Raw genomic sequence first — 13,986 nt, forward strand, 5'->3', positions numbered from 1 at the left:
TAAACTTGCATAAAATACACTTGCTTCCTGTTTACGAGGCGTATTAAACTTGCATAAACGACACTTGCTTCCTGTATACTAGACTTACTAAATTTGCATAAACGACACTCGCTTCCTGTATAAGAGACGTACCAAACTTGCATTAACGTCACTTCCTTCCAGTATACGGGACGTACTAAACATGCATAAAAGACACTTGCTTCCTGTATACGAGACGTACTAAACTTGCATAAACGACACTTGCTTCCTGTATACGAGACGTACTAAACTTGTAAAAAAGACACTTGCTTCCTATATACGAGACGTACTAAACTTGCATAAAATACACGTGCTTCCTGTATAAGAGAAGTACTAAACTTGCATAAACGACACTTGCTTACAGTATACTAGAAGTACTAAACTTGCATAAAATACACTTGATTCCTGTTTACGAGGTGTATTAAACTTGCATAAACGACACTTGCTTCCTGTATACTAGACTTACTAAATTTGCATAAACGACACTCGCTTCCTGTATAAGAGACGTACCAAACTTGCATTAACGTCACTTCCTTCCAGTATACGGGACGTACTAAACATGCATAAAAGACACTTGCTTCCTGTATACGAGACGTACTAAACTTGCATAAACGACACTTGCTTCCTGTATACGAGACGTACTAAACTTGTAAAAAAGACACTTGCTTCCTATATACGAGACGTACTAAACTTGCATAAAATACACGTGCTTCCTGTATAAGAGAAGTACTAAACTTGCATAAACGACACTTGCTTACAGTATACTAGAAGTACTAAACTTGCCTAAAAGACACTTGCGACCTGTATACGAGACGTACTGAACTTGTAAAAAAGACACTTGCTTCCTATATACGAGACGTACTAAACTTGCTTAAAATACACGTGCTTCCTGTATAAGAGAAGTACTAAACTTGCATAAACGACACTTGCTTACAGTATACTAGAAGTACTAAACTTGCATAAACGACACTTGCTTACAGTATACTAGAAGTACTAAACTTGCATAAAATACACTTGCTTCCTGTTTACGAGGCGTATTAAACTTGCATAAACGACACTTGCTTCCTGTATACTAGACTTACTAAATTTGCATAAACGACACTCGCTTCCTGTATAAGAGACGTACCAAACTTGCATTAACGTCACTTCCTTCCAGTATACGGGACGTACTAAACATGCATAAAAGACACTTGCTTCCTGTATACGAGACGTACTAAACTTGTAAAAAAGACACTTGCTTCCTATATACGAGACGTACTAAACTTGCATAAAATACACGTGCTTCCTGTATAAGAGAAGTACTAAACTTGCATAAACGACACTTGCTTACAGTATACTAGAAGTACTAAACTTGCCTAAAAGACACTTGCGACCTGTATACGAGACGAACTAAACTTGCATAAAATACACGTGCTTCCTGTATGAGAGAAGTACTAAACTTGCATAAACGACACTTGCTTACAGTATACTAGAAGTACTAAACTTGCCTAAAAGACACTTGCGACCTGTATACGAGAAGTACTAAACTTGCATTAACGACACTTGCTTACAATATACTAGAAGTGCTAAACTTGCCTAAAAGACACTTGCAACCTGTATACGAGACGTACTGAACTTGTAAAAAAGACACTTGCTTCCTATATACGAGATGTATTAAACTTGCATAAAATACACGTGCTTCCTGTATAAGAGAAGTACTAAACTTTCATAAACGACACTTGCTTACAGTATACTAGAAGTACTAAACTTGCCTAAAAGACACTTGCGACCTGTATACGAGACGTACTGAACTTGTAAAAAAGACACTTGCTTCCTATATACGAGACGTACTAAACTTGCATAAAATACACGTGCTTCCTGTATAAGAGAAGTACTAAACTTGCATAAACGACACTTGCTTACAGTATACTAGAAGTACTAAACTTGCATAAACGACACTTGCTTACAGTATACTAGAAGTACTAAACTTGCATAAAATACACTTGCTTCCTGTTTACGAGGCGTATTAAACTTGCATAAACGACACTTGCTTCCTGTATACTAGACTTACTAAATTTGCATAAACGACACTCGCTTCCTGTATAAGAGACGTACCAAACTTGCATTAACGTCACTTCCTTCCAGTATACGGGACGTACTAAACATGCATAAAAGACACTTGCTTCCTGTTTACGAGACGTACTAAACTTGCATAAACGACACTTGCTTCCTGTATACGAGACGTACTAAACTTGTAAAAAAGACACTTGCTTCCTATATACGAGACGTACTAAACTTGCATAAAATACACGTGCTTCCTGTATAAGAGAAGTACTAAACTTGCATAAACGACACTTGCTTACAGTATACTAGAAGTACTAAAATTGCCTAAAAGACACTTGCGACCTGTATACGAGACGTACTAAACTTGCATAAAATACACGTGCTTCCTGTATGAGAGAAGTACTAAACTTGCATAAACGACACTTGCTTACAGTATACTAGAAGTACTAAACTTGCCTAAAAGACACTTGCGACCTGTATACGAGAAGTACTAAACTTGCATTAACGACACTTGCTTACAATATACTAGAAGTACTAAACTTGCCTAAAAGACACTTGCAACCTGTATACGAGACGTACTGAACTTGTATAAAAGACACTTGCTTCCTATATACGAGACGTACTAAACTTGCATAAAATACACGTGCTTCCTGTATAAGAGAAGTACTAAACTTGCATAAACGACACTTGCTTACAGTATACTAGAAGTACTAAACTTGCCTAAAAGACACTTCCGACCTGTATACGAGACGTACTGAACTTGTAAAAAAGACACTTGCTTCCTATATACGAGACGTACTAAACTTGCATAAAATACACGTGCTTCCTGTATAAGAGAAGTACTAAACTTGCATAAACGACACTTGCTTACAGTATACTAGAAGTATTAAACTTGCATAAACGACACTTGCTTACAGTATACTAGAAGTACTAAACTTGCATAAAATACACTTGCTTCCTGTTTACGAGACGTATTAAACTTGCATAAACGACACTTGCTTCCTGTATACTAGACTTACTAAATTTGCATGAACGACACTCGCTTCTGTATAAGAGACGTACCAAACTTGCATTAACGTCACTTCCTTCCAGTATACGGGACGTACATAACCCTAACAGGTTAACATGTTAAATGTACAAACGTTTCATAGATGCCTGTGATAAGGTCTACATGAATAAAACATTTTTTTAATTTGAATCTGTAAAAAATCGTTAGGAAATATTTTATTCGCAAAGTCCGCACGCGAATATAAATGGCGATATATTTTTCGCAGTGCGAGTAACCTGTACTTGCAATTATACGCCAGTTTCGCCGTAGATATGACTCACGCGCCATGGGGTCGCCGTAGCAGATAAAACTACTACTATAAGTAAAACGTACTTGATTATTGATGCGTCATGTTAGCAAGATGACGCTGAGAATTCAAAATGAGGTTCAAAAAACATATACTTTGACTAGCTGTTGCCCGCGACTTCGTTCGCGTTTGTTTCGGTATTTTTTTAATCCATGGTGAATAACGTGTGATAACGTGTACCGTGAGTGACGGAAGATGAGAATATCTATCAAGAGGTTCTTTGTTCCTCCTCCGTGCCTCAGAGAACACTCTAAAGAGTATGTCCTGCGCCTGATCTCTTTCCTCGTGTCGGAGCTGTCGTCCCGTCCAATTATGGGAATAAGGGAATAAAGAGTGCACCTGAAGCAGTGATAGCCCAGTGGGTAAGGCTTCGGATTTTCTTTGTGGAGACCGAGTTCGAGCCCCGGCACGCACCACTGACCTTTCAGAGCTATGTGCGTTTTTAATTTATGCGATTCTTAATAAGAAACTATTTCCGACAAAACAGATACATGTCCTCTGTATCTACCCTACACGATAAACTAAAATTTTGCTTCAGAAAAAATGGGTACCTTCGTCAGTTATTAAATTTGTTAAATTCTGGGATCCCATAAAAAACCTGTGCAGGCTTCTAATGGAGCAGCCACTTAGCATTTTAGGCCGCGTTTTAGTTTCATTTAGTCATGCTAAAGACCTACGTGCTGTGTGACGTGTTGCCCGGAAATACGCTTAGTAACCACAGAAGTAAGTGACCTATTAATATTATATAACTCTTTATAAGTATACCACATCATTACTATATATAAAACAAAATACATAAATATGAAGACGTAGAACACAAAAGGCGGCCCTTTCGCTTAAAAGTGATCTCAGCGGGTCAACCTTAGAATTACGAAAAAAGGAGGAGAATATACTGCAGGTTACCTAGGAAAACAAGTAGTTAAATCACAGGACATTTGCTGTCATAAACTTTCAGATTCCACTAATCACGTTGAATCCGTCTTAGACAGATGCATAGATTAAACATAAATCATCTTCACAGATAAACAATTATGGAACAGTACCTACTAATTTTAGATCTAGTAGAATATAACCTCTATACATTCTCGCTGCACAGTATTTATATCAATGTCCACAGTCTAGATAATATCGACATTTAGCACGAGAAAAGTTCGAAGAACAAAATAAATGTTATTTTAATTTTAATGTTTTAGAGATCACTACTACTCCACTTACCTATCGAAGTAAAGAGATTGTAAATGGATAGGTACCTACCTAATTACTGTGAATTATTATAAAGACAAACAGAGATTGTTGCGGAGGTATGAATTTCTAGTCCAAACATAAATACTCGAGTTTCTAATTAATTACAACAGATACAACACTGACGGACAGTTTGATTTACAGCTTTATAATTAAATTGATATTTTAAACGCGACGATAACAATGTTACTAACACCTTTGACAGTGGCGCCGCTACTCGACGCTAGATGGTGCTTTCATAAACTTTTTACATGTGACACGAATTTAATTTTTTTTCTGTATTTATATGCCTAGTTCGTATAGCAAAAACAAATTTTAAATACTGATTGTCTATTGAAAAGTTTCTTCCATTTTTAAACATCACTACAATAAGTATCAAGTTATTGTCTTTGAATAATAATTTTAATATATAGACGCGAAGCGACGCGAGGCGAGTAGGTAGGTATCTATCATTTTCATTACTTTTGTAGTGTAAAATAATATAGTATAATATTTTAAAACACGATAAAATAATTAAAAATTTAAATATAAAGTGCGGTACAATATACAACGCGTAAAAGTAAGCCGAAATAATACTACACAGGCTATATATAGGTACATTATTTCATGTCTCTGAGACTTATCTATGAAACCGTAACGCTAATAGTTTCTGAGTAAAGCAAGGCAATAGTATCCACTGAAAGAAATCATATACAGCCCTAACATTACATACAATATGTAAAATCAAGTTATTCCTGCCACTTTATTAGGTACTTACTTGTCGCGTATCGTAGGTATTATGCGCGTGTCGTTCTTTTATCTTCAAAAAAGTTGTTATAAGAAAACACGAAGAATGTTTTGGGTTCGTTTGTATGGAAAAATAAAAATGCATTGCAGGGTGATTCCCTATGAAATAACCTTACGCTTCCTTCAACAGTATTTCGTAATTCGTTTACAGATTTATTTATTTATTTATAAAATTTTGCTTGAACATGTTACAAAAAATAAATTAGTACCTAGATTGTAAATAGAAATATGATATGTTAGGTACCTTCCATCTAAAAACTTTTTCCTGTCTATTATATAACAGTAGGTACCTAGTAGGACTGACTATCTTGTTAGTACGGCAGGGCCACTAACTAAATAGAACTACATAATTTATGGATAACTACAACTATAACTCATACTTTATATGTTAATTGCTATTTGTTGTTTTTTTTCCTAAATAAAAGATTTTATTATATTATTATTACAAGACAAATGAATGAAAGATGACATTAAACATTATACAAGACGATATTAATATAGTAGAGTGATACTCTGCGAATATTGAAGTAAAGGTCATTAAATATTCTCAGAGTATCTCAACAATTCACGGAACAACGCTGTCCACCCGTCGTGGAATAGATCGCATTGAACATTGCTGTCCAAGAACGCATTGAATGGCAACAATGAACGCGGTATAGGTGCCATGCTCCGTGCAACAGTGTTACAGGAAGGGACCATGAATAATTTGTTTTTTCGTGGACGAAGGGTCTTTCGGTTATGAAGATATGGAGCATCGACATCTCCTCGTAAGATTTACACCATTATATATACACATAATTAAATTTTACCTACCTAGCAAGAGACAACGAATAATTTGTTTTCTCGTGGACGAAGGTTATTTCTTTTGGGGCACGTATACAACACAGTCGGTTACGCAGATCTAGACCATCGAAATATCCTCGTAATATTTGCACAATTATATTTATACATAATTGAATGGTACCTAGGAAAAATTGCGTGTACGTCTCGGCCGAGTAAAGTCGTGCGATCTTTACGTAATATATTCCAGGACGTTGCCAAGTTAAATTTAAAGCGATATCTGATTATAAGATAATGAATAACTCTTCACGATTATCCAATACGTAGATCTTGAGTTATGCTTCCAAGTTGAAGATGGATAGCTTTATGCGATACGGATAGTTTGTCCGCCTATGGTTAAGTAAAAGTAAGTAGGTATTTGTGTGAAAGCTGTGTAAAAAAAAAACTACAAATTTTGGAACATCGTCGCAAGGTCGCCTGCCTTTCGGTATTCTATAAGATATATTTCGGAGATTGTGCTCAAGATTGTGTGCTCAAGATTGTGAGAAGATGTCACGAAGTTTCCCGAACGCTGCCTATCCGAATTAGATTCGGCGGTTTACCTCTTTCTCGAAATTGGACCTACCTAACTGGAAAGTGTGACCTAGGTATATGTACCTACTCGTCAACAATTTCGAGTGCAACAACAATTATTGGGTGGAGCGCAACATGAGTGTTAGACATAATTTTCGTCTTGCCCATGTTCATACGAAGTATTATAGTTTACACGTTGTATATATTTCACATGTATAAAGTCGCCACATATAGAAAGTTTCAGTCTCATTGCGTAAAAATAATTTAACAACGAGTTCATGACTAAAGGCACGTTTAAATAAACCGCAGAATTCCCGCCTAGGATTATGTAAGTGCAAAACAGGCAAAACTCCACGTTGACAAATGTATGAACCCAACAATTGCTTACAAATAAGTGTGCAACTTATGAATGTGTATGAAAATTGACTTACGTAGTATTCAGACGGCCTGCACGGCGCAGTGGTGAGTGCTGGGTAGAGGTCCTGGGTTCCATTACCAGTGGGTTATTTATAATTACAGAATGGTCTCAGAAGAGGTTTTGACCGTGGCTAGATGCAACCCTACCGACGAAGACGTGTTGTGTTCCAGTACAATATCGCATAGAAACTGATTAGGGATATGGGTTTAATTTAACTGACATACCCGCTAACAGGTTAGCCCGTTACCATCTTAGACTGCATCATCACTTAGCACCACGTGAGATTGCAGTCAAGGGCTTACTTGTAGTGGAATAAAAGAAATAAACGCGTTAAAAGTTACACTTCTTCGGCGTAACAAGAAAAAAATCTTTTCAAAAATTTTATGTTTCGCCTTATAACAAAGAAAAAAGTAATTTAATACATTGAAAGTTTTATTATAACGCATTATCTAGTTAAATAAAGTTTATTTAAACAACAAAAAAAATACATAATTAAAGAAATGGACATTTTTATTTTAGCATGCAACTTATACATATTGATATTAAGTTATTTTGAAAAACTGAAATGTTGACTATAGCTAACTTCAGTATCGTAAAAATTTACTCTCGTCATTCCTCCCCAACGCGCCAAAAGAAGTATAACTTCAAAAATCTTAATTGCTATAGACTGCAACACCAAAATACGAGTAGTTATGCTGAGTTTTGTCACTTTTAAAAGACATACATACTGCATATTCTGGAATTAGGACAGAGCGCGAAAAAATCCATTTTTCCAAGACTTTGTCGTTTATTTAGACAAAGTCCAGCTTGTCATTTATTGAGAAATGTTAATATCTCTTTATTGGATAAAGCGGTCCTGTTGTAGATTATTGATAACCTTTCGCCTTCCCGGCTGGCGAGCGACGTAAGCGATTATTTATGGCTTTCTAGTTTCTATTCCTTTTGAATTTATCTCAACAATAACTGGGAATAAGTAATTTTGTATAGGCGCCATTTGTCGTTGCGCATGTTGGGAATTATTTTAGGGTTGCTAACTAAAATAATTGTATATTTGATTTATATTTCTTTTATGTCACCACTGACATAAGAGAAATGTTCCGAAAACGTAAAGATGTACCCGAACATTTAAATAAAAGCTTAATATTTATTATAATGTAAAAGAATGCAAAGGCATGTTACAAACTTAGCCGGGTTTATTTTAACCACCAATATCTTTTGTTTAACCACCAACTACAACTAAATAAGTAAACAAACGTGGCGGATAGTTTAACAGGCACTTAATAGCTACCCATTCCATAGGTTCATTTAGTTTTCCTCTTTCTTACTCATCATATTGTGGTTAAAGACTTCAGTAGACCTCCTTATAATGTTCAGTTATTGTTTAATTTTACATCGAACAACCGTTTAGGTAGTATTGTAGTGCAACTCAAACGTTCAATATTTTTTCCATTTAATTTTAATAATTAACTACGATAATATTGTATTTAATTGATTGAGTTAACTAGTGAACTTCAAAAACTTAAATCCAAAGTGATAATATAATAGTGAGAACTGAAGTACTTTTACGTTGTTTTCCAAATATAGTTATAACTTGGAAAAATTGGATTTGAATTTTCATTTTAATTGAAGTTGGAGTTAAGTTTTACAAGTTACTACTTTCTTAATAATACAGTGTACAGTAACATACAGTGTTTGTATTATATAATGGTTACCTCAAATTCAATACGACGCAGTTTAGAGGGAATAAAGAAAATGGCCACATTAACAAGGAACAGTATTCAGGTATTTTGCATAGATCCTATTTAATTTCGATCAATAATATAGATACGCTGTAATAGCGCAGTGGGTAGGGCTAGGAGCTCGACTTCACTTTCGGGGGGCCGAGTTCGAATCCCAGCACGCACCACTAACTTAGTTATGTGCGTTTTAAGTAATTGAAAATATAACTTGCTTCGATGGTGAAGGAAAACATCGAAACCTGCATGCCAGAGAGTTCTATATAATGTTCTCAAAGGTATGTGTGTAGTGTGTAACCTACACATTTTATCACGCTCTTAAATTTGACACATGCTATCAGTATGGCATGTGGCAGTTGCGAGACTACATAACTATTCCGCCATTATGACAAGTTTATTTGTAAGGCTTTGCCGGCGCTCGGTAGATTAGCAACTTATACTAGGCGCGACCGAAGCCACCCAGTATAAGGAAGTAAGTATTCAATAAACAGTTTGATAAGATTGAAAGTGCGAGATTGTATAATAAAGTAGTAGGTAAACTTATTTATCGTTCATCGATTGGCGTGAATATAATCGGTCGCAAAGTAGTACAAGTGAATATCTTGAGAATGAGTTAGCAAATTATTGTATGATTAATCTGTTATTTACTGTAAATAATTAAATAGTTCAAACAAACTAAAAAAACACGCTTGGTATAAAAAACTAAACTAATTTCTTTCTTTTAGTTTATTCATAATAGCGATTTTTTTTAGTTTTTCTTGATCTATTATTTTATTAGAGCAAAATTAATCGGTATCCCATCCACCATTAAAGAGATAAAATATTTTTTTTATTCAGTGCGCCCGTCTCTCGAAATGCAAGTTATAATTATTATTTAAAACAAACATTAAAAAGTAATAGCTAACGCCCTCTACCATCCATACCATACCATAGCTTAATGTTTTCTGTGGAATTTGTTAAGTACGCGAACTCCATAGGTTTTTTACATTTGGGTCTAGATGGCGCTGTAGTAATTAGTAAAAAATCTTATTTTTTATAGTGAAAATTGGAATAATCTTTTCAGATTAGTGTATTGTCATCGTTCCTCGATATGTCTACAAAGTTTGAAAGAAATCTGACCGTTTAAAGTGGGTCAAAATCGCGCCGAAAGAAGTCGGTTACAAACAAACATACAAGTGAAGCTAATATAAAGCGTGTAAAAAAGGTTTACATGTCCGCGAAATTGCTTTATAGATAATAATTAAAAACCACGATTACCATTTCCTTATTATGAATGAATGTGTGGAAGATGCGTTGATAGCGCATTGGTTAGGAGCTCGACTTCACTTTCGGGGGGCCGAGCTCGAATCCCAACTCGCACCTTAAACTTTTCTAAGTTATATGCGTTTTAAATAATTAAAAATATCACTTGCTTCGATGGTGAAGAAAATATCGTGAGGAAACCTGCACGCCTGCGAGTTCTACATTATGTACTCAAAGGTGTGTGGCGTCCACCAATCCGCACTGGGCGAGCGTGGTGGACTACGCCTTTACCCCTTCTCATCATTAGAGGAGACCCGTGCTCTGTAGTAGGCCGGTAAGGGGTTGATGTGATGTCGATGATGAATTAATGTTAGCTAAGAATACCTATAAAATAGGTATTGACTCGAGTACGCCGAGTTTGGCGTAGTATTCATAACTGTATTTTACAAGATCGGAGCATAGATATAGATAGATTTGACGGCCGATTGGCGCAGTTTGCAGCGACCCTGCTTTCTGAGCCCATGGCCGTGGGTTCGATTCCCACTACTGGAATATGTTTGTGTGATGAGCATGAATGTTTTTCAGTGTCTGGGTGTTTATACGTATATTCTAAGTATTTATGTATATTATTCATAAAACTATTCATCAGTCATCTTAGTACCCATAAAACAAGCTACGCTTACTTTGGGGCTAGAAGGCGATGTGTGTATTGTCGTAGTATATTTATTATTTATTTATTTATAGATGGCTGCCCGCACACAGTAAATATTATAGATCATATATATATTGACAATAGTTTTTACCAACACTCCAGCTCGTTAATATGCCCCGCTCACGAGCAATATTACCAACTAGCGGACCCCCACGACTTCGTCCGCGTGTAAGTCAATCGTGAAGCTAGAATATATTTGATGCTAACATCATAATCATCGTGGGTAGCGATATAATAGTACCTATTATTATTTTACGTGGTATTTTAGTTGATGCAAACATATTACATACATACATACATACATCCATCCATACATCCATCCGTACATCCATCCTCACAAACTTTCACATTTATAATATTAGTAGGGTGGTATGCATGCATTCGATCGTTGTCCCATATGCCTTGCGACTAACAGTTATTTGTGAAGAGTTATGTTCTTTATCTCCGACAATATTTATCAGATCCTTATTAAAATAAGACCTGCTTGATAGTATACACATTCAAATAAAAAAAGAACTATTAAAATCGGTCAAATTTAACGGAGCCCTGTAGTCAAATTGATAAAAAAAATTATCCCATTTCCCGGAGGAAACTTATTGTTTATCGGGTTAAAAAGTAGCCTATATATAAGACCCGGAATATCAACTACCACTATACCAAAATTTTATTTGAATCCGTTCAATAGTTTTCTCGTGATGCCCGGACAGACAGACAGACGGACAGCCAAAAATTAAATAAAAATCTGTTTTGGACTCAGTATCGATTATAAAGCATCCCCCGGTCAAAGTTTTCAAAATATATTAAATGTACAGAAATCTTCCAGTTACAGTTTTATTATAAGTATAGATTGTCAATAATATTGACGTTTGTGTGGGCAGCCTTAGCGTCAAAATACCCACTCGGTGATTCCAGCACAGTACGTCAATATGATAAGATATCGATATTAATCTAATTTATTAGCCATTATCATTGAATCAGTCTGTGCAATTTGTTTATAATAAATCACTTACGAAAGTGAACGGTGATTTTGTTAATTTTCCTTATGTGTAATTTTTTATTCTAAATCCCTTTTTTTTAAAAGAAACGTGCGGAGTTTTTTTAAATATTTTCTTTATATTTTTTTTGACTATTAATCTGCTTTAAGAAAGCAAAAAGTTTAAAGTGTAATTTTTTGATACAAAAAAAGTTTTTACCTTAATATGCAGTCTTACGTGTCTTACGGATCTGTGCCGGTAAATACCCTATAACATGCATGCATTAATTTTTATTTCTTTAGAAATTATGATTAATAAATAATAACCAATTACCTGCGTAACAGTGTAACTGACCTAATTATTACGAAGTAAGAGTGATACGTAATTTGTGGTAATTACCGTAGAACTTTTTGTTGTGACGTATTTTCTATCATATTTACACCTTAAAGTGAGTCAGTTATACCTTGACCCTGATTCTCTATTACATTGTAATTTTACGCATTTTTACTACAAATTGTGACGTAAATTGTCAAGCCTTGTATAAAGATGTGTCATAATACACGTCACAAAATGCACGTGGTGCACAATTAAGATCTCAATGCAATATAGAATCAGGGACTGGTTGTCGTAAAATGTATATTAGACCAATAAAATTATTCTGAAGTGCTTTATGCCATCTTTAGGATCTCACAGCAAGTTTGACTTTTCACTACAAATCATAACGTATAGTTTGACAGAAAAGCATGGCGTGGTGTAATATTTTACGTCACAAATCGCACACAACTAGGATTTAAGTGCAATAGATGCAGTATGGCAGTTATATTAAACCAATAGGTGCCCCTAATCGGCTTAGCGGCACAAAAATGGGCTTAAATAAAATCCCAAGATAATTGTCTCTCTCTTAATGTTAGTAACATTAATAAAAAATTATCTAAAAAAAATTAACCTTGCCTCTACAAAAAGGGTCGTAATACAAAATGTCTGCCATCAAGCCCTTTAAGCGTTTAAGGTCAATGTTCCTAGGAAAGAGCGCGCAAGGACACGTGGCGAGCCAAGGTTAGCCTGACCTTACCCACGGTCGATATTTATGTAACCAACGTTTACGTTTAGGTACCTAGTACCTTTAACACCTGACGCAAAAAGGATGGGTTGTTATAAGTTTGACGTGTCTGTGTGTGTGTGTGTGTTTATTTTTTAACATCCCTTTCAATATTGATATCAAATGAATGGGCTTGATTAGTACACTATATTGAAAAGAAATGATATTGTGTCGGGGGTTTTTTTATTAATGTTATTAAGTTATACACAAGATTGATGTTATTTCTTGGATTTAAAAGTATTCCTAATCTGTATTTCCTATTTACTCTATTCCCAGTATGCAATCTATTTCGTAACTAAATTACGTTAAGATTGGTTCAGCGATTGAGCCAAATGTTATAATATTCCATGAATCCCGTAGGGACCTCTTGTTTTTACAGGATATAAAGTATCCTACGTCTATCTACAGAGTACGAGCTATCTCTATGCTAAATTTCATCAAGATCGGTACAGCAGTTAAGCGAAGCGTAGGCAACAAACATACAAACACAATTTTGCATCCTACTAATATTTAAAAGTTTGTAAGGATGTATGGATGGATGTTTATTACCCTTTCACGGAAAAATTACTGAACCAATTTGACTGTTATTTTAAATGGATAAAGATTAAACCCTGGATTAACATATAAGCTTTTTATCTCGGAAAAATGTACGCTTCCCGTGGAATTCTTGAAAAGACAAAAAAAACGCGGAAGAAGCCGCGGGCAAAAGCTCGTTTATATTAGCATGGGTGATTAGATGACACTATAATGACTCATGATAAATATGTTTGTTCTAGAGAAAAGACGTGGAGTCACAACTTATAACAGAACAGAAAGGTCAAACGACGAAAAGACTGTGGTGGTTTCTGGGAGTAGACATACCCCTTCTTGTTACTGGTAAGATTTTTATGTTTTTTCTACTACAACTCTTGAGTGTAATCTCACCTTACATTGACGGCCGAGTGGCGCAGTGGGCAGCGACCCTGCTTTCTGAGTCCAAGGCCGTGGGTTCGATTCCCACAGCTGGAA

General features: G+C 35.4%; 1 protein-coding gene across 3 annotated transcripts in view; it reads left to right on the plus strand.

The window, feature by feature from the left end:
* The window catches only part of LOC120633369 (phospholipid phosphatase 2-like), a 42,421-nt gene that overhangs the window by 10,458 nt on the left and 17,977 nt on the right, over positions 1-13,986 (plus strand). Inside the window, exons 1-2 of one of the 3 annotated variants that reach the window (XM_039903571.1) lie at positions 8,844-8,997; positions 13,755-13,854. In XM_039903571.1, the coding sequence (XP_039759505.1) occupies positions 8,920-8,997; positions 13,755-13,854 (178 nt within the window). In that variant the 5' untranslated portion in view covers positions 8,844-8,919. Of the gene's footprint in view, positions 1-8,843; positions 8,998-12,099; positions 12,138-13,754; positions 13,855-13,986 lie in introns of those variants that run through there. The other 2 variants (XM_039903572.1, XM_039903570.1) reach the window with 2 other exon arrangements.

This window comes from Pararge aegeria, chromosome 21 (assembly GCF_905163445.1).
Source record: "Pararge aegeria chromosome 21, ilParAegt1.1, whole genome shotgun sequence".
Classification (NCBI taxonomy): Eukaryota; Metazoa; Arthropoda; class Insecta; order Lepidoptera; family Nymphalidae; genus Pararge; species Pararge aegeria.